The sequence below is a fragment of the Puma concolor genome, chromosome E1 (assembly GCF_028749965.1).
Source record: "Puma concolor isolate L17-30 chromosome E1, mPumCon1.1.hap2, whole genome shotgun sequence".
Classification (NCBI taxonomy): Eukaryota; Metazoa; Chordata; class Mammalia; order Carnivora; family Felidae; genus Puma; species Puma concolor.
In genome coordinates this window covers 43,251,029-43,275,117 of record NC_141680.1, presented here as the reverse complement: position 1 = coordinate 43,275,117, position 24,089 = coordinate 43,251,029, and the positions used below count along the sequence as shown (strand labels likewise).

At 48.4% G+C, this 24,089-nt stretch overlaps 3 protein-coding genes across 9 annotated transcripts in view; 1 reads left to right on the top strand and 2 right to left on the bottom strand.

Annotated features, from left to right (window-relative positions):
* The first annotated feature begins 823 nt into the window (after window positions 1–823).
* On the top strand, window positions 824–5,342 carry CCDC200 (coiled-coil domain containing 200). Of its 2 annotated transcripts, none has more exons than XM_086687417.1 (4): window positions 824–994; window positions 3,506–3,797; window positions 4,351–4,409; window positions 5,144–5,342. In XM_086687417.1, the coding sequence occupies exons 1-4, from the start codon at window positions 896–898 to the stop codon at window positions 5,168–5,170; spliced, it is 477 nt and encodes a 158-aa protein (XP_086543543.1). In that variant the 5' UTR covers window positions 824–895; the 3' UTR covers window positions 5,171–5,342. The 2 variants fall into 2 exon arrangements, with proteins under 2 accessions (XP_086543543.1, XP_086543542.1); XM_086687416.1 differs by having other exon boundaries at window positions 3,506–3,872.
* TMEM106A (transmembrane protein 106A) lies at window positions 4,841–13,130 on the bottom strand. 2 transcript variants are annotated; one of them, XM_086687415.1, is made up of 8 exons: window positions 12,597–13,130; window positions 11,538–11,764; window positions 10,955–11,018; window positions 9,764–9,917; window positions 9,124–9,264; window positions 8,976–9,019; window positions 8,409–8,462; window positions 4,841–5,328 (listed from the first exon to the last, which is right to left on the bottom strand). In XM_086687415.1, exons 2-8 carry the CDS (start codon window positions 11,746–11,748, stop codon window positions 5,301–5,303), a joined length of 696 nt encoding a protein of 231 aa, XP_086543541.1. In that variant the 5' UTR covers window positions 11,749–11,764; window positions 12,597–13,130; the 3' UTR covers window positions 4,841–5,300. The 2 variants fall into 2 exon arrangements, with proteins under 2 accessions (XP_086543541.1, XP_025773419.1); XM_025917634.2 differs by lacking the exon at window positions 4,841–5,328 and adding an exon at window positions 6,551–8,065.
* Window positions 13,131–13,484: 354 nt separating this feature from the next.
* The window catches only part of NBR1 (NBR1 autophagy cargo receptor), a 29,755-nt gene continuing 19,150 nt past the window's right edge, over window positions 13,485–24,089 (bottom strand). For 4 of the 5 annotated variants that reach the window (XM_086687412.1, XM_086687411.1, XM_086687413.1 and 1 more), the window contains 9 exons: window positions 23,813–23,962; window positions 23,254–23,329; window positions 22,255–22,365; window positions 21,902–22,066; window positions 20,066–20,510; window positions 19,219–19,313; window positions 18,454–18,526; window positions 17,633–17,741; window positions 13,485–14,995 (listed from right to left, as the gene is read on the bottom strand). In XM_086687412.1, coding sequence (XP_086543538.1) covers window positions 14,822–14,995; window positions 17,633–17,741; window positions 18,454–18,526; window positions 19,219–19,313; window positions 20,066–20,510; window positions 21,902–22,066; window positions 22,255–22,365; window positions 23,254–23,329; window positions 23,813–23,962 — 1,398 coding nt within the window. In that variant the 3' untranslated portion in view covers window positions 13,485–14,821. The remainder of the gene's footprint in view (window positions 14,996–17,632; window positions 17,742–18,453; window positions 18,527–19,218; window positions 19,314–20,065; window positions 20,511–21,901; window positions 22,067–22,254; window positions 22,366–23,253; window positions 23,330–23,812; window positions 23,963–24,089) is intronic. The other variant, XM_025917504.2, reaches the window with a different exon arrangement.

Below are 24,089 nucleotides of genomic sequence, written 5' to 3'. Positions count from 1 at the left end.
TAGAGGAAGACTGCTATCTGTGGGTAAGGGCAGGAAGTAGGTCAATAGCCTATCCAGTCCCTGCCTCCACAAGCCTTCCTGGGTTGCAGGAAATGATCCCTTCCTCTGGCCAATTCCACCTCCCGGGAGGAAAATCAGAAGGATAATAAATATTAACCTGTAGCTACACAAGTTTATACTTTGTCTTGAACATTTCTCATCCACTAATCCACTTGGTCCTGATACCAGTCCCGTGAAGGAGGTAATAAATAATATCCTTCTTGTTCTATGGGTAAGGAAACTAAGATCCAGAGAAGTTATGTAGGGTCTCCAGGGTCAGAGGAAGAGGTAGACACTAGGCTTGAGCCCAGCATTATAAATCCCCAGGATTAGGCCACTTGCTAATTAGCCACCTTGCTTTCACAGGGCTCAGACTCCAGTGAAGGTTAGATGGATTTTACATTTTCTTCCCTCTTGACTCAGCACAGCCGCAGGAGATGGAAGACTGAGGGAACTCCTGAAAACTTTGGGAGTGGGGAGGGAGGGGTCAGCAGAGGGCCAGATGAGGATCCAGGGATCCTAGGAAGGGTGGGAGGAAGAAATCAGAGAGAAAAGCCAGCTGACTCAGAAATTGTCCCTGGGGCCCATGGAAACTCAAAGCTAAGGTGGAAAGGTTTCTGCCTGCACAGGACCTTGGAGAGAAAGGTAATTTACAGGCATTTCCTAGGCAACTCAGGAGGACAGCTTCCCTCCTCCCCAGGGCAGAGGAGGCCTGCCCAGTTGCCCCGGTAGTGGCCACATTGTGAGGTGGTTCTGGTTACAGGCAGTGGGGTGGGAGAGGAAACACAGGTGTTGGGGGCAGTGGTAGCAACCTGGGCTCTGCCTGCCCCCACCCCCTTCTGCTGTCCCCACCATCATGGGCAGCGCTTACCACTGGGAGGCCCGTCGCAGGCAGATGGCTTTGGACAGGAGGAGGTGGGTGATGGCCCAGCAGCAGCAGGAAGAGCAAGAGCAGGTGCATGAGAGGGGCCAGTTTCATCAGGGCTTCCCGGGGCAGGAAGGGAATGGGAAGGGAAGATAGATCCCTAGGAAGGTATTTGGTCAATGTTTTGCTGGGGTTAGGAGGAAAGTAACGTCCTTTGATGTTCTCAGGGATGCACTGTGTGTGTGTGTGTGTGTGTGTGTGAGAGCGCGCCCATGTGTGTGTATTAGGGTAACTCAGCTTTGCTGTTGTACTAGGCTGAGGGCTAGTGGGGGATCCAGGGAGGGTCAGGTCTGAGAGATTTTATTTTTAAAAATTTTTATTTATTGGGGCACCTGGGTGGCTCAGTCGGTTAAGCATCAGACTTTGGCTCAGGTCATGATCTTGCAGTTCGTGAGTTTGAGCCCCGTGTTAGGCTCTGTGCTGACAGCTCAGAGCCTGGATCCTGCTTGGGATTCTATGTCTCCCTCTCTTTGCCCTTCCCCTGCTTGCACCCTGTGTCTCTCTCAAAAATAGACATTAAAAAAAAAAAGACTTTTTTTAATGTTTATTTTTTTAAAGTTTGAGAGAGAGAGAGAGAGAGAGAGAGAGAGAGAGAGAGAATGAATGTGCCCATGTACACAACAGGGGAATGGCAGAGAGCGAGGGAGAGAGAGAATCCCAAGCAGGCTCAGCTCGGTCAGTGCAGAGTCTGACACAGGGCTAGATCTCAAGAACCATGAGATCATGACCTGAGCTGATATCAAGAGTTGGAGACTTAACTGAGCCACTCAGGTGCCCCAGACCTGAGAGGTTTTAAAGCTGTGCTGTCCAATAGGGTGGCCACTAGCCTGTGTGCTGTTGAGTCCTTGAAATGTGGCTAGTGAGACTGAGGAACTAAATTTTAAATGTTATATACATTTAATTAATTTAAAAATAAATTTAAAAACTAATACTTTTTATATATTGGAAAGCTTTTAAGTATGTTTAAAACAACTTGGATATGTAAATCTTTTTTTTTAGAGATCCCATTGAAGTGGTTTTTTCTTTTTTTTTTTCTTTTAATGTTTATTTGAGAGAGGGAGCATGAGTGGGAGAACACTATCGGGGAAGGGACAGAAAGAGAGGAAGAGAATCCCAAGCAGGCTCAGCACTGTCAGCGTGGAGCCTGACACAGGGGCTGGATCTTACCAACCTTGAGATTATGACCTGAGCCAAAATCAAGAGTCTGATACTTAACTGATTGAGCCACCCAGGTGCCCCTGTTTTTTTTTTTTAATGCTTTATTTTATTTTTATTTATTTTGGGTCGGGGGAGAGAGGCAGAGGAGGGAGACAGAATACGAAGGAGACTCTGCACCATCAGCACAGAGCCTGTCGTGGGGCTGAAACTCACAACCCATGAGATCATGACCTGAGCTGAAGTGGGCTGCTTAACCGACTGACCCACTGAGCCAGCCACCTAGGCGTTCCGATAAATCTTTTTTTTTTTTTTTTTAAAGAACTTTATTATTTTTATAATGTTTACTTAGAGAGAGAGAGTGCGGACACATGTGAGTAAGAGCAGGGGAGGAGCAGAGAGAGGAGGAGACAGAGATTCCCAATCAGGCTTTATGCTGCCAGCAGAGAGCCCCATGCAGGGCTGGAACTCAGGAACCATGAGATCATGACCTGAGCTGAAGTCAGACACTTAATGGACTGAGCCATCCAGGTGCCCCATAAATCTTTTTCAACTATGCATTTTATGAAATCTAAATATAAAGCAATTAGTTTCGATCAAACTCTAGTGTCCGAATTAAGAGGTAATATTACATATAAAATACATGGTGGGTTTTGCAGACTTAGTACAGAAACAAAGAATATAAGCAATCTCATTAATATTAATATTTTCATGCTGATTACATGTTTTGGACGTACTGGGTTAACTAAAATATATTGGGGCGCCTGGGTGGCGCAGTCGGTTAAGCGTCCGACTTCAGCCAGGTCACGATCTCGCGGTCCGGGAGTTCGAGCCCCGCGTCGGGCTCTGGGCTGATGGCTCAGAGCCTGGAGCCTGTTTCCGATTCTGTGTCTCCCTCTCTCTCTGCCCCTCCCCCGTTCATGCTCTGTCTCTCTCTGTCCCAAAAAAAAAAAAAAAAAAAATTAAAATTAGCATCACCTATTTCTTACTTTTTTATGTGGTTACTAGAAGAGTTTAAATTACTTGTGGCATGCATTATATTTCAATTGGACAGTGCTGTTTCAAAGTGTTTGCAAGAAAGTATCCTTTGTTCTCCTGCACTGAAAACTGTTTTCAGTGCATAGCTCCGGAGCTGGGAGGTGGGTGCTGAGAGGCTGCTGTTTCCTGGGCCAGCGCTGTGCCAGGGGACACAGTCACCAAAGAAATGGTTCTCGGTGTTGTGGTGGGTGAAGGGAGCCTAGCCACCCACTCCCTGGAATAGAGACCTTCCGGCCACCTCTGTTTCTCCTTTCCTCCATTGCCTGGCTCTCCGCGGTGTCTCTGGCAGATGGGTGATGAATAAGGAGGGAGGAGGATGCCACTAGCTGGGGGGTGGTTTCTTGCCAGGAAATGAAGGAACTCCAACAGGAGGAACGCCAGTCTGAGGAAAAAACCCAGCCACCTCTGGAGTCTCAGCAGGAGCAGCAGTGGCCACTGGGGCCTCCACCAGCTCAGCCACAGCCGCAGGGGACCCCAGTCGGAGCACAGCTGCCCCAGCGGCCACAGCTCGCAGAACAGTCCCAGATCCTGCCTCCGCCGCCGCCACAGCCACCACTGTCGCCAAGGCCACAGAATGCCCAAGAAGACTCTCTTACTCAGTGCACCTCCGCGCACATTCTGCAGGATTCCCAAAGGCCAGGTCCCCAGCTTAGTTCAGTGGGAGCCCATCAATTGCCAGGGCAATCCAACTTTAACAAATTCCTTCAAAACCCTGGTGAGATGCCTGGGAAGGGAGGTGGTGAGGAGAGAGTGCCCTATAGTCCAGAATCCACATCTGTCCTCCACTGTGTCAGACTCTCTCCAGTACCTTTGGCCTTTACTTGAGGATCTCTTCCTGTGGGTACCATTGCATCACTCTGGGGCTGCGAAGGAGGCTGCTGTCTTTTGCAGAGGGTGGTTGAGAAGTTGGACCCCTCCTCCAGGGTGAGGGTGGTCAGAGGGTGGGATCTGAGCTGTAGGCTTAACAGCAGTATAGTGTGCCCTGAGAGGGCTGGAACAGGGAATCCCAGCACAGCCTCCCAGTTGGGAATTTTCTGGGTGGGCTCAGTGGGTGCCTTGCCCTAGGTAAGGGCTGCCACCTGCCCCCGCCCCCCCCCCCCCCCCCGCCAGACACATAGTAAAGGGCCCAGCTCTGCCATGATCCATTTGCAGAAACTGTCAGATGAGTAACTTTTGGTTTGTTTCATCATTAGGTTTCAGGAAATCATTCCAATCTAATCCAGATAAATATACTGAGCACTCACGATTCACGGTGAGACAGTGTGAAAGACAGGTAGACTCTGGCTGTGTGTCTGAGAGTGTGTATGTGTGTAAGTGTGGATGGAATCCTAGAGAAGCTTCCTTGGTGGAAGGGGCTGCAATTATTTATATTTTATAAAGTCAATTATATAAAGTCTTGATATGCAATTATATAGTCACTTCTGGATGGTCCATTCCTCCATTTGTTGCCTTCACAAAAATGTCCAAGGAAGGGCTGTTGCTCAACACTAAACATAAATGGAGGGATTGACAATCTATTGTTTTAAGTGCTGATCTGGGCAGAGGCAGCTGGAGCAGGAGGAAGGTAAGACATGAAGCCAGAGGCTGGGAGTCTCAGGATCGCCAGTCCCTCATCTGCCCCATCCAGAAAATGAGAATGGTAATACCACTTCCTTAATAGAGGCATCAGGACCACTGAATGTGGCAATTAAAAGAGAAGGCATCAAAAGCGTTTACTTTAGAACCTGGCTCAGTGCAGGCCTTCAAACCCAGGGTGGTCACTCTTGATGAGGACACAAAACAGTACAGGCTTTGGAAAGTGAGTTTCTGACACAGGTGCAAAGGATGAGAGACCCTGATGCTCTAGCCCTTTTAGGATGAGGACTGGGCTGCTCCATTTTGCTTTGAATCCTCTGCCCTCAAAGGGCTTGATACAATGTTCAGGAATCAGCAGGCCCAGAAACTGTTAACTAACCTGGTTTGCCTCCTGTCTCTCCCTCTTCCCAGTCAACGAATTACACACAGCAATGGTGATCCAGAGATAGACCCCCACCCCCACTGGCCACCAGCAAAAAAATAACCCAGATGAGGAGCCCCACACTTTCTCATCCCTGGCAGCATCTCCACTCCGAAGTCCCCTCCTGATCCACTCTAGAAGAGGAGGCTAGCTGGGAATAAAATGTGATGGCCTCCTGAAAAGAATCAAGAGATTGGTCAGCTCTGTGAGACTGGGATGAAGGGACAGGGGCTGAGGACCCATGAAGGGGACGGACTGGGTGGAAGAAGAAAGGCGGGAATTTCATGCTTCTGTAGGCAAAGCCATCGGGGGAACTTGGTCTTGGCCCTCCCAAGTCTATATAGCTCCACTGCTAGCCCTTGTTTAGCAAGGATAGGTCTTTGGGGGGGCTTTAGGTTTAGGATGCTAGCGGGAGCCATCACCCCTACCCCCTGGCCAATGCTTACTGAGATATGGTTGGGGAAGGAGGGGTTGCATCACACCACAGCAAGCTCGGGGCAGCATTAGAGGTGTCAGGCAGGGCCCCCCCCCCAGTGCTGGGCCCTTAGTGGGCGCTGAGTGGTTGCATGATGGGAGGCAGGGGTGGAAAAGAGCTCAGAGTAAGGGGGGCTGTAGCCTCAAGCACAGGACACCTGACCTTGGGGAGGCGGGACTCACCCACAAAACCCCATAGGCCTCTTCCTTCCGTGTGTGGCAGAGGCAGTCAAAAGGCTCCGAAGACCTCAAGCAGCCCTCTTACCACTTCCTGAAGCTGGCACCCGGGACCCCCTAGGCTGCCCCCTTTTCCGCCTTGGACTGGTGAGGGGATGCCTAGAGCCCTTCACTGTAGCCCACACAGCATCGCCTGAGGGTCAGGCTGAAGGAGCCCCTCAGTGCAGTGTTTCCTGAGCAGGGGCAGCTGGGGAGGGGGGAAGGGGACACAGAACAGGAATATTAAAGTAGGGAGGGAGTTGGGGCGCCTGGGTGGCTCAGTCGGTTGAGCGTCCGACTTCAGCTCAGGTCATGATCTGACGGTTTGTGAGTTCGAGCCCCGCATCGGGCTCTGTGCTAACAGCTCACAGCCTGGAGCCTGCTTCGGATTCTGTGTCTCACGCTCTCTTTGCCCCTCCCCCACGCATGCTCTGTCTCAGAAATCTCTTTGCCCCTCCCCCACGCATGCTCTGTCTCAGAAATAAACAAACATAGAAAAAAATTTTTTAAAGTAGGGAGGGAGCTTAATAGACAAACAATGAGAGAAAGGCAGAGAGCGAGCTCCTGGGAGCAATCTCTCAGAAGCCAGAAAAGCCATACATGTTATCAGAGGAGCTCAGGGCCTGGAGAAGAGAGCTCGACGCCCACCCAGACACTAAGAAACAGGCTGGGAGCGTACACCAGCTCCCTGCCCACTTACAGGAGACTTTTTAACACTGTCAAGTACAGTTTATTGAATACAATATAAACCCTACACATTCGGCAACCTACATACAGCAGAAACTCCGGCCTGGCCTTTCTGGACTTCTGTGCTCCTGCCGGCACCTTCTTGACTCCACCCCCCCCAGCCAACTAGCCAGGTGCTGTGACACTTCCCCCTCTCCAGCCATCCAGCTTCACGTTCACTTTCCCCACCACCTAAGTTCATCTCCCTGCCTGAGGAAAACCACAGCCGCCTTTAGGGAGCAATTACCATTCTGGCTCAGCTACAAAACAAACTGCCTCCACCTGGAGCCCAGTGGGAAATTGGATTATCTGGGACTTAGCTTCATCTGAGCGACAGCAAAGAGGAGAGGGCAAGACCAGTCCCTACTGATATCCAGCTCCATACTGTCAATTCCTGAAGGAAAGCAGAGGACTCTGGGTGCGCAGGACGGGACCTGGTACTAAGCCAGGGATGCTGCAGAGCCCAGCAGCTTGCGGAATCTTGAGAATTGCGATAGCTTCACCTCTGCAGGCTTTCATGGGAGAGCAGCTGGGACCACCACTTGACCTACCTGTGTCCCCACATGGACTCAGGATTGTGGCCTTACCACCAGCCAGAAGCTTCCCTTCAATAAACAACTTATCAGATGATTCTGGTTTCATCTCCATTTTTCTTAGTTAGGTAGAGGGGGTGCCTCCCTCTCCTCCCCTACTCCTTTGGCTCTGGCTGTGGCGAGAATAATAAAACTATTTTGTGGCAGGAAGAGCTTTAGCCAGAGAACGGCTCTGTCTTCCTAGGAACAGGAACACTCTTTAACCAGGGAGGATGCAGGGTCAAAGGGCCTTAGCCAATCTTGCTGTGAGGGGACAAGTTACCAGGAGAGAAGCAGACCATCACCATCACTTTGTCACATGACCAAAGCAGGGAGGCATGAGACAGCACGGATGTCCCTCAAGTCCCAATCCCATCCCTGGGTGGAGAACTTGAAAAAAGACCCATGTTTTAAGACCCAGATAAAATTAAAGCTTTCCTCATTCAGGCAGGAGGAAGGCCAGCCCTAGAGAAGTTAGGCAACCAAGGTGCTCAGCACCGAAAGGGCAGGTGCCATTCCAGGGATGCTACAGCAGCTCTGAAGAACATCAGGTCAGACTTTCCTCAAGACAGACCAAGGGGGAAAACCCCTAGAAGAACCAAACTTCTTTTTTTGTGGACATCAGGGGATGCGTGTGCACACGTCTGCAAAGTTAACTTCCACGGAGAGCTTCCTGTGCTGAGGGGGTATGTGCGGCGGGGGAGGTATAATAAAGCAGGGCTTTTCCTTTGGCAAAGTCACTTAGGCACTGGGAGATCCAGCCCAGGCTGGCAGCGGCCTGGAGTTTGGGGGCAGCAGACAGCTCACGTCGGGTGAGGGACCAGCAAGTGGGGCACTGACGCGTTTCCCCGGCAGTCCACATATTCATAGCTCTGGAAGACTAGCTGCTCTGAATGGCTCAGGCAGGAACAGGTCAGGGTGCCCCTAGAGAGGAAGTAGGCTTTGTGGCTGTGTCTGGGAGGAAGAAAGCTCTGGACCTACTCTGCTGTCTCGGGAGGTGAGGATCCCTCAGACACCCCACCCTCTTCCTTCTGTTCCCCACTCTGCCAAGGCACCTGGGATAGTTGTCCCACCTGTAGTCCAGATAGCCCTGTGGCTTCACATCAATGGCTTATAAGCAAGGTGGGATATAGGGAAGGGGCTATTCCCATGAGCCAACAAAGATCCAGGGAGTTAGCTTTGGATGACTCCTCCCACAAGGTGGAGCAGAGGGGAGACTGGGGTCAGAAGTAGGAGAGGGGACACCAGGGCTCCAAGCCCTACTTACTGGATGTGCAAAAGTACATGGTGGACTTTGATTTTCATCCAGGAACAGATTTTGCTGAGAGACAAAGAACATGGGACATTTCACACTGAGCAGCCTGTGGGCTCAGAGGAGACCTGCAGGTCCCAGTATCCTTGCCTCCTGGGCTCTTTTCCATCAGGGGTCCCAAATGCCACTCCCACTCTTTCTCCCTCCCTCAGCCTAAGGTGAGAATGTCACCCTTGCTGCAATATCATTCCCCCAGGCCCCACAGGCCTGGCCCAGGTATGTGCTAGCCCCTCCACCAACAGAAAACAAGGACATTCATCTTCCTCAGCGATTCAGGCGGAAAAGCTCAAGGTCACATATTGTAAGAATTAACCAAATTCTGGCCTGTTTTCATTCCAACCTAGGTCTAAACAGGCAGAGGCTGGGGACCCTGAGCCCCCTCACATTGCAGTCTTGGTCATGAGAGTGAAGGCCAAGTGCTGGCTGCAGGGTTTGCTAAGCCATCAGGAAATCTGGTAGGGATGAAAACCGGGTTTCCAACCAGGAAAGAGGCTAAGGGAGAAGAGATCAAGGGATACTTACTAGGTGTTTTCATCCCCTATCTTGTTGGCCACTGCATAAAACATCTGTCAACCAAATGGGCATAGGGTAAGCCCCAATTCCAGCTGCCCCTTCCCACCACCAGTGTCCATACACCTGTGGGCAGGGCTGTCCAAGGGGAGGGAGTCACCTGTTCACTGGCCAAAGGGCCGATGTGTAGGAGGAGGCTGTTGGAGACCTGCCCCACCACGAGGGACAGGTGCAGAACCTCGATGGTCAGCTGGGTCACGGTGATGGGGTAGTAGTTACTATTGGAGATGTTTAAGATATTCTGAGGAGAAAGAGAAGGAAAAGGGAAGTGAGAGGGTGACCATCCTTAGAAAGGAGAGGTCAAATAGCTTCCCAAACCGCCAGGCCTGGCTGAGCTTCACTCCCACCACATGCCAGGAGCCCCTTGGAAGAGCTCTTACTGGCAAAGGGTCACTGGAAGACATTAAGCTGGCACAGGATCCAGTCTCACCCTGCGAGGCTTTTCTCTTCAGTTTTGCCGCCCCGCCCCCCAGGGAGTCTCAGGCATGCCCCCTGGCTGCACCCTGTGTTTTTTTCCTCTGGTCCCGATTCTGACCCCTCACCGTGTACAGTCCCAATCCTACACAATCTGTTATGGGGCTCATGGTTGCCCCTGCTTCTCCCCAGCCCTCCACACCCCCTGGGTGCCATAAAATTCCTGGCAACCTGTGCCCAGGATTGTAACCCCAGATAAGGGCTATAGAGAAGAGCTGCCGGCAAGGCGGGGTTGAGCCCAGGGGTGCAGGCATCCACCCACCCACCGTTATGTTGAGGTTGATACCAGTCACATCAAAGGCCACTGTGGAGGAGTTGAGGCCTGCAGGCTGCACGGAGATGGGCCGGGGAAACAGGAAAAAGATGATGAGGGAGGAAGTCACAAGGCAGGTGAGCACTGCCAGGAACACGAAGAGCTTCCTGTGGGAAGGCAGGATCCGGGAAAGAGGAGTGGAGTGGTCTGAACACCAAGGAAACTTGAGCAGGGAGCTGTTCAGACACTCCTCTCCATATACAAGGCTCTCCCCTGCACTAGCCCCCTCATAACCGTAAATTTACCCCCCACCCAGATGTGGAGGACCAGCCCAGGTTCAGATGTGCCCCAAAGTGAGTCAGAGCACAGGACTGGGAGGCAAGTGACCTGACTTCCACTCCCAGCTCTCTGTACCCACTGGCCCAGTAACTCTAAGCAAGCTACTTAACCTCCCAAAGCCTTAGTTTCCTTGTCTGTAAAATGGAGAGAAGTGTACCTACCTCACAGAATTTGTTCATGCAAGGTCCTGACACCTAACAAAACTCAACAAATGCTAGCTATCATCACTGGAAGAAACATCCACATGGATGTGAATCTGAATATGAAAATTCCGAACAGGATATCATCTGTCCATCTGATTCAAAACTGAGATATGCATTAAAGAGACAGCACCTTATTATATCTTATGAGGGGCACTGCTAGATTCAGATTCTGGTACAGTGGTTGGGGAGGGCAGGGTGGTGGATCCCAGACTGAAGCTGAGGAACTTGGGAAGAGGTTGCAGGGACTCCTGCCAAATAGACCCAGATGACAAACAGGGTTATAACACCCCCAGTGAAACTCAGGGCTGCCTGTGAGGTTCTGAAGCATCTCAGAACAGGGAGCAGCTAGTTTTCCATCTCAGCCAGGAAGAGACCAAGCAGCTCTGAACTGCCACAGCAAGGGAGGCTCTTAGGAAAAATAATTTCCCCAAATTGCAGCCAGGGCCACTCCTTTCAGGGCCACCCTCAGGTGGCATCTGCTATGCCCGTCTTCTTAAACCAGGAAAATCTCTGGAAATGCAGCTAGTACGTATGAACCCAGTGAGGCTTTCTTGGGGAGAACCAACGGAGAAAAATCGCAGGGGGAGACAGAATGGGGGAGACAAAGAGAACAGCCCCCAGGGGTGACATCCTGTGGAACTGAGGGGAGAAGAGGGGCTTACGTGTGCCTGGGCTTCAGCCTCTGGTCCCCATAGGGGATGAGCGCCACTAGCTGCTTCTCTAGCTCTGTAGAGAGAAAGAAGAGAGAGGGCCAGGAAGTATTCGTGACAAATGTTTCCTGTGCTTGCCTCCCAGATGCACCCCTACACCCCACAGAGTAGGGTCAGAAACATGCCACCTCTGCCCCACAGAACTGGGAACACAGGGCAGGGAGGGCAGCTCAGAATAGAAGTGAGCTTTTCATTAGCAGGTGTGAATTTCTGTAAGACACCAGCAAATGAGAAAAGCCTAGCTTCTTTGGAGAAGTCATTTGTTAACTTCCTGAGTCCTAAGGCACAGTGTTGCTCAGGGAGTGGGGAGGCCAGAGACCCCTGGGCTGGGGAGAACAATCAGGTCAGGAGGGGTGGGGGTGTCTCTGCAGTGAGCCCAGGGAGAGTTAGCTCCTTGCTGGCCCAGCTGCAACTGGGGGACCAAGAGCTGGGAGACCCAACCCCATTCAAGGAGGCTCAGGGGGGCCTGCCCAGCTGGCTGCTAAGAGCTTTTTTTCTGGATTCCAGGCGATTTCTGAAGCCTCGGGCCACTCACCTCTTGGGATCTCCCCACTGCCCTGGCAGGTGGGACAAGTCACAAAGCTGGCACCAGCAGTTCCTTCACGAGGCACGCAGGAACAGAAAGACTTGCTGCTTCGGATGCTGGAGTAGCAGGCAGCTTTGTTGCCAATGGCTGGGCTGGGGGGCAGGATCGATTTGTTCTCATCCTCCCGAGAACCCAGCTGGGAGAATGTCTCACCCATCATTCAGGGGGAGTTTTCACTAATAAGAAAAGAACAGAATTCACTGCTAAGCTTGTTAGCACAGACACTGGATGTAACTCTGGTTTTGGGTTCTTAGGATCGGCAAGGACTGCCATCACGATGTCAGCAAGCTCCAGCCCAAGGAAACTAGGAGATGGAAAACTGAGCAGTTACATGGGACTCTCCCATCAGAAATCGCAGTGTGTTTCCTTTCATTACTGCAGGGGAGCTCAATCTGCCTGCAAGAGGGACGAGAAAAGCAGAAGTTATTTCACTAGAAGAGATTTCCAGAAGTGAATGGCAGAGCACTTATTGTTTTTCTGGGAAAGTTGCTGAGCTGTCATTCTCTTCATGAGAAGGAAGTGGACAAGGCTGGGGGTGGGGGTGTGGTGGAGGGAGGCAGCAGTCCAGAGTCCCTTCACCCTCTGCAACAAGAGGACTCTCAAGAGTTGTCTAGAACACCCGGGAAGAAATGCCTGAAATCTCCCAGCCTGGGCGTGAAAGGAAAGCTTCCATTCCTGAGCCGTGGCAGGTGCTGGCTTAATAGGAAGGCAGGGATTCTCTGAAATAAGAGAAAGAAGGTTAGACTGGTCACAGGTGCGGCTAAGAACCTTAAAATAGCCTGGAAGGGAACAGAAACCTCTTCCTCACTGCTTTCTGTGAGATAGGAAAGAATGCCAGGGGAAGAGTGGGAGCACTGGTCCGGGCTGATAGTGAAGGATACTTCACTAAGGAATGGTACAGGCTAACAATCCAGATTCTTCTCCAAAGGCTCAGGAGTGGTGTCAGAACGAGTGGGCAAGGTGAGCTGCATACAGACCTTACTGGGCTAAAAATCAAGAGAGCCTCACCTGGTTCAGGTCTGGGATCCAGGGCTCCTGTCAGCCAAGAGTGAGATTTCTGGAATGGTCTTTGGAGAGAAGGGCTTGTAGGGTAGGGTGACCAGAGAGGCCACGGCTGGGGCTGGCCAGGCTAGCGGCCCCCTTCAGCAGAGGCCTGGGGGAGCGAACAGGCCACGTTGGAGGGAGGACGGAGCAGCGACACCGGCCTCCTCAGAGGGCTAAGCCGCTTCCTGCCCTATTCCGGGGCTCAGCCAGGGGCCCGAGCTGGGGAGCGCAGAAGCTGGAACTTCATTGAAGGAGAATTTCAAGTCCCGCCAGACACCGAGGCCGTTAGTCGAGCCTGTTACCCGCGAGTGCCTGCGTGAGGCTAGGAGACACACAAGGTTCCTCGACCCTTGCCTCCCAAAGGGATAGAAAGGAAGGAGGGTCTAGGAGCGCCTTACCCCACCCCCGGACGTCAGCAACCGAGGCAAGCAGAATCGAAAGTGCGGGAGCCCAGCGGCTAACCCCAGGCTTTGACTCCGTGCTTGGGGAGGCTCCGCCCCAGCTCCTCCAGGCCCGCCCCACCCCGCAGGGGCCCGCCCCCTCCCTACTCAGCTGCCAGAGAAGCGCCCAGCTCTTCAAAGATCGCCCCGCATCTCGGACGCTGCTTTCTCAAGTACCAGTCAGTCCAGGTAGGCCTTTCAAAGAACGTTTATTCCACCATTTTTTAAGCGGTTATGTACAACTGGACGGACGACTGGACCCCAAGGTCCTCCTGGACCCCTACAGTATGACTCAGGAGGTCAGAACAGGTCTCGCCCGATATCAACCCAATTAATTACACGCACCCTGCAGCTCAGCCTCTACCCAGAAGCCCGGATAAAAACGTTTTAAATAATGAACAGCCTGGTTGGCTTGCAGTCTGAATTTTGGTTTATTTAATAGGTCAAGAATTATACTGTAAATAAACATCGTGATGGCTAATGATTAATTAACATTACCATTCATTATAAATACCAACCAGGTTAAATAATACTAGTTTACTACCCTTCCTCCTCCTGGATGAGGGTCTTTTTCTGGAAGTCATTTTCATGAATACTAGCTTTTAGTGTTTTCTGTTACCTTTTTTTTTCACCGATTGTACCAAAGACTCCTTTCTGTAAACAGAATGAGGACCTGGGCCGCAGGCAGCAAGCTTTTTCATTCATTTTGGGATTAAACCAAAACTTTTTCAGAATTTGCCCCCATCCAAGTTTTGCAAAACAGCCGCCCCGTTCTAGATACCTTTGAGCAGATTTCAAACATTCAGGAAGTCGTCAGGATCTCTAATGCCTCACACACACATTTGCCCGCCCCTGAACTAACTTTACAGATTAATGTAGGGCCCTGCCTTTCATGTTTCTATCTCCCCTCACTTGACTGTAAATAACATCTGCCTTGACATTAAGAAAAAAGGTAACCGTTACATTTATTTTCCCTTTAATAGAAGTTTTCTCCTCCCTTATAGGATTAGCAAAATATTCCACACTACCTAAATTTGTTCCCTTAAATAAAGAAAAATGTATGCAAAATTACTACAGTAAACACTGCTCGACAGGTGCTGGTGGGTTAATGAGCACACTCCCTCCTCCTTTCACTGAAGTGCAGAGACCCTGAAGGTGGATCATCTTGAATGTACCAGTGGGGTCTTTAGACAACAGCGGTCCATTACTCAGTGTTGCAAGGGAAAGGACTTTGTCCTGGAGAAAGGAAGAGTAACAACATTCCTTTGGGGCTCTGGGTGTCATTTCAATCCCGTACAGCTATGAGGCTTGGGGTAGGCTAGAAAAATTGTTAAGAGTTCTTGAAAACAACTTCCAAGGTTAATTTCTTTTAAAAACTGCCAACAGATATCTCCATAGAAACATCCACATTTAACCAAAGAAAAATACTCAACTTCAATACAAGCAGAAAGAAAAACGGTTCTATAGAAAGTTCAAGTTATACTCTTCAATGCACTAAAATGGAGAGAGGAGCTTTATCCAACTCAACTGAAAAACCGTTTTCCTACAACTCAATGTCTCTGTTTAAGTCCTGGTCTTTCATTTGCTCCAAAAAATACTGTAATGCAGGTGCTGTCTTGATAACTCAATAATGGGCTCTATATAGATTCATCGGATTAAAAAATAAGCAAGGGCTTCTCCCCCATGCCCCAAGGACAGAATAAAGATCATCTCTGAGCAGCAGGCAGTTATTTAATACAGGGTCACTCCTCAGTAGCGGTGGCTGTACCAGTCATTGTTGTTGACCTGAAGCAGTTCTGTCACAACCTGCAGGATGTTGTAATTGTGTTTCTTCAGCAGCCTTAGGTTCAGCTGCCTGTCACAGAATCCCATTTCAAAGAGATGGGCCATCAGGGCTGCTGTCTGATCTTCAGAAACTATTGGCTGTGTAGAGTCAAGAAAAGCAGAACATTTTCTGTATCATTTATGGGTCTTGTAAATTGTTATTATCTTGTAAATCATATGAATTTTTCCAGATTTGTTTAAAATATTAGGAAATTCAATGCAAGGGCATGGTGTTCCTGTCCACCTGACACTAATGGACCTTCTGAGGGAGGACTGGGAATGCCCTGCTCTAGATTCAGTATGTTTGTATCCGAAACCAGGCAACTAATGAACTGTCCTCAGAACCAGGAGGAGGATGCTTCAGAGGGGGCTTCCCGAAGAAGCATCCTTTGACCTGATGAAGCAAGAGATGCAAACACTGGAAACACTGTGAAGATAAAAGGTAACTGTGGTGATGGGGCAAGTATAAGCAGGAGCCAAGACCGCTATTGGAAGAGGGTTTGGTCAGAAATACAAAGGAGCTGAACAAAAAACTGCTTGGGAAATTACATCTTGGGTGACTTTCTTGGCATTTTTCTCCTTTTTCTTTTTAAAGAACAGAAGCAATCCAGAAGAGAGGAAACTAATATTCATTTACCTCTCCCTCTTTAGGTCAAGCTCTATGGTGGACACGTAACCTTCTTAAATCCTAACACTTCGGATCACTCTCTTATCATTTACTTACCAACTGTGTTGACTACCAATTAATTCTATTATGTATGAAAATGGAGATATAAAATACCTCCTATTTTGCAGGGTTGCTGAGAGGATTAAGAAGAGAGTGTATAAGCACGTTGAGCACAGTCTCTGGCATTTCTCTCTACACCTAACTCAACTGTTCCCTTCCTTCCCTTTTATTTCAAAATAAATTATCCAACCTCCTTTCAGGTTAATCCTTCCACAGGTACTTTGCTTGCTATCTCATTACCTCTCACCATCTCTGAAATCTCTATGAATTATCCTCTCTCATCTTTTCATTATTATTTTGTCTTTAGAGAAAAAGTGTGCACGGAGAAGAGGGAGCAAGAGAAAATCCCAAGCAGGCTCCACACTCAGCAAGGAGCCCGACGTGGGGCTCGATCCCATGACCCTGGAATCATGACCTGAGCCGAAATCAAGAGCCAGACATCCAACTGACTGAGCCAGCCAGGTGCCTCTTATCCTCTTTCATCTTGACTGTTAACCGCCTTTACTACTGGCTCACCCAACTGTAGAAACCTCTCCCTCTGCCTTATGCATCCTTGCTTTCGCTCTTTCCCCCTTTGTGGTCCAGCTACTTGAAAATGAGGTGTACTTGCACTCTCCAAGTCCTCTCCACTCCCTCCCTGTTCTCTGCAGCATTGGCCACGAGGTCCTCATTAAAGCTCCCTTCCCCGAGGCCCAGCACAGACTCTCAATTTTCTCCTAGTTCTCTGTCTTCTTTGCAGGGCCCTCCTTTCCAGGATCCTTAAAGGCTGCTTCCTGCTTTACACCCCTTTTTCCTGGAAACTCTCACCCAATCACATGGCTTCTGTTATAACCTGTACGAATAACTTTACCTCCAGGCCAAATCTCTCCTCTGTGAGCCACATGCACGGGCCCAACTGCACTCTGGGTAACTTTACCTGGACATGCCTCAAATTCCACACCTTCCAAAATGTACCTAATTTTCTTCTTCCCCTGCCCAAATATATCCTTATTCCTGCACATCCTAATGAATGGTCCTATTGATTGCCTGAAGCCAGAAACATGGGATTCCTTTCACTTCTTTCTAGCCTTTTAATCATGGTCTCCAAGTTCTGCCATTTCTTTTACCCCTTTTCCATCTCAAATGGATTTTTTTTTAAGTTTATTTATTTATTTTGACAGAGAGCGTGAGCAAGGGAGGAATTGGGGGGGGGGGGGGTGGAGAATCCCAAGCAGGTTCTGTGCTGTCAGCTTGCAGCCCTATACGGGGATCAATCTTACAGACCATGAGATCATGACCTGAGCTGAAATCAAGCTGGACATTTAACCAACTGAGCCACCCAGAAGACCCTCAAATCGATTTCTTTAGGTCTCCCCCAACCTCCACACAATACTGGAGTTCTCTCACTAGGTACAAATCTGATGCTAATTACTTCCCTAAAACCCATTCACTGGCTCCTCCCATTAGCCTTAAAGTAACACCCAAACCACTTAACAGAGCACCCCACCTACAGAAGTTGGTCTCTTCTTACTCTTCCCAGACCAAATTCACAATTCAGAGTCACATTTACAGGTCTTCTTACTGGCTAGGCTCTGTCTGCAATGCTCTTTCTATTCTTCTTTCCTGGCAAATACTTATTTTGTCCTTAAGGACTCAATTCAGGCACCATCTACCAGGAAGCCTTCTCTGGCCCCATGCAAGGGCCCACAGCAGGCTGAGACGTCCCACCTGAGAACACGGGCATAGGATCTTACACTGCACTGCAGAAGTCTGTGTACCTTGCTTGTTTTCCTGTCTTTGGGCAGGGACTGGTGTCTTTTTCACCTTGTAGTGCTGGTACTTGGAAGAGCTCCCCACACGATAGGTCCTCAACAAACACTAGACCTTTTCCCTTTCATCCCTTAAGTAACTTGGCTAAAGTCATATAGCTAGAAAGTGGCAGAATGCTATACTACTCTCCAACTCAGACAGGCAGCATCATTTTCACTGGGGACTTGGCTTTGCTACAGGAAAATAAAACATACACTGACCTGGGCAGTGACTGGTGGCCCAGCAAACAAGGCCTTGTATGCAGAAGCAGCAACAGACAAAGCCCCCTTCACCAATCCTCCAGCAATGCTGCTCCCATGGTGGTGGTGTCTGGAGAGGAAAACCAAATGATCTCCCTAAAATATCACAAACTATTATCTTCCTACAAGATAATCTGGGCTCTAATCCTTGAAAGAAAATGGATTTCCTTGAGAAAAAAAGTCAGATGTAAAAAGAGGATGTGATCACTTTCCTATTAGTTTTATACCTACAAAATCTTGGTTTGATGTAGTAGAGCCTAGTTCTACTGCTGCAAGATAAGGCTGTGCAGAAAATGCACCCTTCTGGTTAGTATACCAGCTTTCTGTCCCAGCTGAAAATTACATGGTCAAGAGCACAGAAGAGTATTGGCAGTCTGTCTGCACAATTACCATCTCAGAGGAAACACCTCCAAAGGCAATGTGCTTTTCTGGGTACTGTAGGGAGGAGCCCAGCTTGCCATTGCTCTGAGCCGATTGGGAGCAGAGAGGCAGGTAGGTCTAAGAAACTGTTACTAAGATGCACAGTGGGCTTGATTTTTCTGCCTTCTCCTCTGATACTAAGGATGAGTTGAACTTGAGGGTACTGGTCTGAAATGTGAACACTCTGTAATGTAACTTTAGCCCTCTGTTCAATGTTGCTCACAAGCTTCAGGAGAAATAAGGAGTGACGGCTCTCCTCTGCTCTCTGGAGGTGGCACATGCTGTGAGAGGCTTGTTTAAGCAGAAGCAATACTAGGATATCCACCTGCTTCTGAAGAAGAGGCTGCACAAGGTCCAGTTACCTTGAGTGGTCATAGCTCTTCTGTCTGCTGTTTACAATTCCTGATGAGCCTCTGGGCTCTAAAAGCAAAAGAGCTATTGGTTAGATTTAGCGTCCACAAGTGCCTAGTGTTTCTTAACTCATAGTGAAGCTATTTTTGAGAGGCAGGCAGCAATCTGATCACAGCTTTATTTATTTATTTATTTATTTATTTATTTATTTATTTATTAACTATTTGGGAAATTTTGCAGGTGGTTTTAAGTGATAACAGTGAACTGTCCAGAATGTAATACAAGGTGATTGTTTATTAAATCAGAAAAATTCTATAATCCTATCACGTCCATTTATTACTTTTTCAGTTCCTTAAGTTTCGTTTTTTTGAGGTGGAGTGGGATGTTGACTTTGAAGGTCTACTAGCAACTTCAAGATGCTATTCTCCTTATTTTGGAGACAAGAAAACAGCCTCGCAGGTGGTATGAACGTGCTGACCTGCTGCAAGGTCACACAGTGAGGAAAGGTGGAGCTGGGCCTGGAATCTAGACTGGTCTAGTTCCACAGCCTGTGTTCTTCCCACTGCAGCACAATGCCCACCTCTGTAAGGTCTCACTTCATAAATGTTAAGAATATTTACTAGAGAATAGAAAATAGTATGAGGGAGGGGCACAGAGAGAAAGAAAGGGCAAGTTTCCAAATAATGCCAAGAGTCATGGAGACACAGTGCCCCTTTATACCTGGTTTCATTAGAAAGGAGCACAGAAAAGGATATAAAGCTTAGGCTGGTCATTACCTCCTCTGATCTGATCAGGGACTGAAGAAGCTTCTGGTATGGTGACTGGTAAATCCACTCCTGGGGAACCATCATGCTGTGCACAAGAAGGGCTCCTTTCAGAAAGACACAATATTGAAAGTCAGTTGAAAAGGCACCTATGGGAACGGTGGAAACAGTAAATATGGCATAGAAGTGACCGATTCTCTACAGAGGCTTCACGTTTCTGATCCAGATCTCATGTCTGAATTTAGGGATCAGGTAGAAAGGGCTCATTCTACTTCTGGTTTTCCTCTTTAGCCATAGTCAAGCTAGAAAGACCAGCTTCAGTCAGGTCACTCCCCCCTACATCAATTGGTACTGATAAGGGGAAATGTCTAGCTCCCTGAGAGAGTGGTTTAAATTACAGTCAAGGCTCCACCATCTTCCATTACTATGACAGAGCAAGGACACAGATCAGTAAATAATTAAAAATAATTGTTTTCTGATTTTGGAGTATATTTTTTCCATAACAGATTAAGCTTTCTACTACTTTGTTTGGGTTAACATGAAAATAAGTTTTGAGTGCCTTTACCCATGAGTCAACAGAACAGCGAAGAAGATCCAGGGATGTTTGTGTTTAAAAACTGGCTCTCAACGACCAAAACATAGACTGTACTCCGATAATTAAGATTAACTAAAACAAGCGTTTCTTTAAATCCAGAATCCACAAATTCTGGGAAATACAACTTTTATTCATCTAAATTCAGACTTTTATGGGAAATAGTCTCTTCCCATGCTGACAAAAAAATAGGTTTTGAGATCGAGTCCTTTCCTCTCTACTCTGCCTGTGAAGAACAGCCCAGCTGAGGGGGGGTGTGGATGGTACCTGGGCAGCTGTGGTGGAGGCCCCACCACCTCTGGGGTTAGGGGCACGGTGTCCAGAGTCTGTGAGGTCATGAGGATGTCGTTGATGCTCTGTCCCTGCGGCTGGTTCTCCCCTCCAGCGACTCTCTCCCCAGCCTCAACCCCAGGTTCACCTTCAGCCCCGCGCTCTAGGCCTGGCTGTGAGAGTGCAGAGCTGTACATGGAGTCCCCCAGGGGGCGGCTGGTGTCAAAGCACTCAGGCAGGATGATGATGTAATCCTCTGAAGAAGTAGAGGACTGACTCTGAACTTCATCTTTGAGCTCATCATCCTCTTCCTCCTCCTCTTCCTCCTCTTCCACTTCCTCCTCCACAATAGCTTCCTCCTCCACAACAGCTTCTTCAGCGACATGGACAACCTCCTCCTGCTCAACTCCAAGTGGTCCCTCTTCAGGGGAGGGAAATTTCACTAAAGGATGAAAGCAATCAATTTTCAGCTACAGCTAAAAGCAGCCTCTGGTGCTGTCCTTACCTGATAAAGTCTTTTGTGGGTCATGAGCTACAGTCGTGAAAGCCAGAGGATGGGGACGAACCAGAGGGAAGGGCTGCTGCTAGAACCTCAGTTATGGCCACATTCTAAGTCTGAAGCCTGTACAAAGCCAGGAAGAACTGAAGCTTATAACAACAAGGTATGTAGAAACACCAAAGCTTCCGAGAAGCACCATGAATTTTAGAAACATATCAAAACTGATATACTCGCTAACAGTGCTAGAACAATAGCAAATGGTAGGTGGTGAGTGCTGCCGGACTGTATGTCTACTTTCCTCCTTTTCTTTGCAAAGTAATGGGTAGTCATGGTAGAAAATTGGCAAAACGTGGACGAGGGGAAAAAAAGACACCTATAATCCTATCAGAGATAACTACTGTGAACCTTTTGGTGTAAGTCCTTTCAGATGTTTTTGTTATGCATTCATATATAAGTGTATGTGGGTGAAATAAGTGTGTTACATGTTTTATTTCCATTTATTTAGTTTCAGCTTTTATTTTACTTTTATTAGTTAGCTTACAGTGTAATATTGGCTTCAGGAGAATTTAGTGAATCATCACTTACATATAACACCCAATGCTCAACACAACATGTGCCCTCTATACCCATCACCTACTTACCACATCCCCCGCCCACCTCCGTGTGTGTGTGTGTGCGCATATGTGTGCATGTGCACTCGCGCGCCTGTGTGTATTTTAAACAAAAGTGAGACAAAAAATATTTAAAGGTATAGGTTAAATTTCATTATAACAAACAAGAGATTTTCCCACATTATTTTGATGCACTAGAATTTGAATTTTTGGATAGTTCTTGAAATACACAGTATGGGCTCTACATATCTGAACTAGAAGTATCTGTTGTAAAGAAAGTGGATTACGACAGAATATAACCTCGCGAAACTTAGTTTGGTACCCCAGCTTCTGCACGCTATTTCCTGGACTGTGTCCTGGGAGAAATGACAAAACTCAGCTGCCAATGGAGGTCTCTGCTGAAGAGCTCTCTCAACTTACAGGAAGACTCCTCACAGCAGAATCCAGGCAGCACAAGTCGCTGTTGTTCCTCTGAATCCTACAGCTGTAATTCTGCCCCCGAGAAAGTGTGAAAATGTGTTATGGTGGTTGCTTTGCTCTTGAGGCTACAATTAAAATGGTCAGGTAGAGTGTGTGGAGTCTAAAGAAACAACCATGACCTGAAGTCTAACAAAGCTCACCTAACCTCCACTCTCAGTGAAGAAGAGCACTTCTTTCTACTCTGGTCAGGCAGCCACAATTCAAGCACCACCCTGCTAGGTGGAGGAACCCAGGGACACTCACTGTGTGGGGATTTCTGTCTGCAAGGTGGTTTGTGATCCGGGGCAGCATCCAAGGTAAGGGATCGGATTACAGTCTCACACACGAACTGGGTCCCACTCAGGTCATCTTCTGCTTCCTCCACTGAGGAAATGTTCTCAGCCTTCCTCCTAACTGATGCTGTGGGATCTGAAAGACACAAAGCTTGTCTGCACTTGGTGTGGAGGAGCTTCTTCCATTCATGTTCCCATGCTGATACCATGCCAAGGAATAGCCTTGACTATCTGTGCCATATGAAGGTTAGGAGAAGTATGTATGAAAATGGTATAATATGGAAGGGGACAATGCAAAAACTTTACAAATATTGAAGTCCCTACCAGGAAGTGCTTTAAATCCTGCCCCTTCGCTCTCTTCCTGTATCTGCCCCAAGCCTGGCTTCTCTATTAAAGGATTGTCATGCGGCAGAGGAGACATGCAGGGAGTCATATCTGCAGAATGAAGACAGAAAAATCATCAACCAAGAAAAAGCATCACGTCGTAAACAGGGTTCAGAAGCAGCGGCTCACAGGCTTCTTGCCTCCTGCAGGGCTAAAACAAACCTAAGTATGCTTCAAGGCCTGTTGTAAAGAAAATTCTCCAGACCATCAGGTGTGGAAGTATCTCAGATCAACGAATGCAGGAAAGATCAGTCATCTGGCCTTAAAAACCACGGCCAAGACACAGAACCAGGAATGTAAAGGGAAAAAAGGACATAATGTTTACAGAAAAATGGAGAAGAGGGCTCCCCCACCCCACTTCTTAAAGATTTCATTTTTTTTTTTAAAATTTTTTTTTTCAACGTTTTTTATTTTATTTTTGGGACAGAGAGAGACAGAGCATTAACGGGGGAGGGGCAGAGAGAGAGGGAGACACAGAATCGGAAACAGGCTCCAGGCTCCGAGCCATCAGCCCAGAGCCCGACGCGGGGCTCGAACCCACGAACCGCGAGATCGTGACCTGGCTGAAGTCGGACGCTTAACCGACTGCGCCACCCAGGCGCCCCAAAGATTTCATTTTTAAGTGATCTCTACACCCAGTGTGGGCCTCAAACTCACAACCTCAAGACCAAGAGCCTCATGCTCCACCAACTGGGAAGCCAAGCGCCCCAAGGGTCCCTTTATCGTGGGGAAGTCTTACACCACCATGTATTGTTGACTCTGACAAACAACAGAAAAAAAGAAGGGACGTGATGCATGGGTGCAATTTTACTGTCACACAGTGGGAGAAATCCTTGTCATCTATTTTCTCAGAATAAGATACTACCTATCAGAGTCTAGGGTATAGCACTTTTGTGTCCGTTAATAAAATAAACAATATGGGTTGAATGACATTCTTACCCACGGGAGTATTGTGGGGCACTCTTTCCAACTCTTGGACAATGTTTATATCCAACAGTTCAAAGGACAGCAGGTCCTGGAAGAAAAAAGGGCAATGTTAGGCTACTTGCCATGGAGGCTGGAGTCATGTTTTGTCCTGCTGGGATGTGTAGGCCACTGAGCATCACACCTTCCTGGATTCTGTTCAAATTCATGCCTCACCCTCAGTCAAGTGAAATCAAGGAGAGCGAAATGGGAACTAGGTGTTCAAATAACCAAGTGGCAGGAGAGAGAGAAAATGCAGTGGGGGTGAAAATGAACTAGAGAAGCAGAAGTGAAGAGACAACTGAAGGGAAGCTGTGGGGAAGCACGCGAGTTACCAACTCAGAGAGGGAACATTTAGTTCAGAGGCCTCCTTCCACAGGTGACCTCCTTCCCACTCTGCATCTGAATGGATCGAAGTGGCCATCTGGCTAACTTGCTGGGCACTGCCTGTGGCTATATCACCTTCTCCTCAAGGGGGTAAGGCCTCTTTCTCCACTGCCTTGTCCTTTGCCCCCCAAAGTGTTCAGTCTCCCACCTGGGCAGTCAGTAGATCCACGGAGGGGATGTAAAGCTCCCTCTCACTGGCAACATTTTTTGTCTTCTGTGGGATGCAGGTTCCTGTCCCTTGTGACTGCTCAGTTACTTCATCAAGCTGAATGTCTTCTTTAGCCAGAAGAAAAGCCTCCTACACAGACAAAACCATTGGGACAGATGTCAGGCCCTCAACTGAATTCAAAATGTAAGGTGGCAGCTGCCTCCCTAAAAACCAAAACACTGCTGCACCTCTACATGTTTTAAAACTTGTTCCAGAG

What these genes read in the sequence shown, in the direction of transcription:
- TMEM106A (XM_025917634.2), bottom strand. Translation starts at nt 11,748, where the DNA reads ATGATGGGTGAGACATTCTCCCAGCTGGGTTCTCGGGAGGATGAGAAC. An exon ending in AGGCTGAAGCCCAGGCACAC is followed by an intron (nt 9,918 to 10,954) that starts GTAAGCCCCTCT and finishes GCCTTCCCACAG; the next exon opens with GAAGCTCTTCGTGTTCCTGG. An exon ending in GCCCTTTGGCCAGTGAACAG is followed by an intron (nt 9,020 to 9,123) that starts GTGACTCCCTCC and finishes TTTGGTTGACAG; the next exon opens with ATGTTTTATGCAGTGGCCAA.
- CCDC200 (XM_086687416.1), top strand. Translation starts at nt 896, where the DNA reads ATGGGCAGCGCTTACCACTGGGAGGCCCGTCGCAGGCAGATGGCTTTG. An exon ending in AGCAGGAAGAGCAAGAGCAG is followed by an intron (nt 995 to 3,505) that starts GTGCATGAGAGG and finishes GTTTCTTGCCAG; the next exon opens with GAAATGAAGGAACTCCAACA. An exon ending in CTGAGCACTCACGATTCACG is followed by an intron (nt 4,410 to 5,143) that starts GTGAGACAGTGT and finishes CCCTCTTCCCAG; the next exon opens with TCAACGAATTACACACAGCA.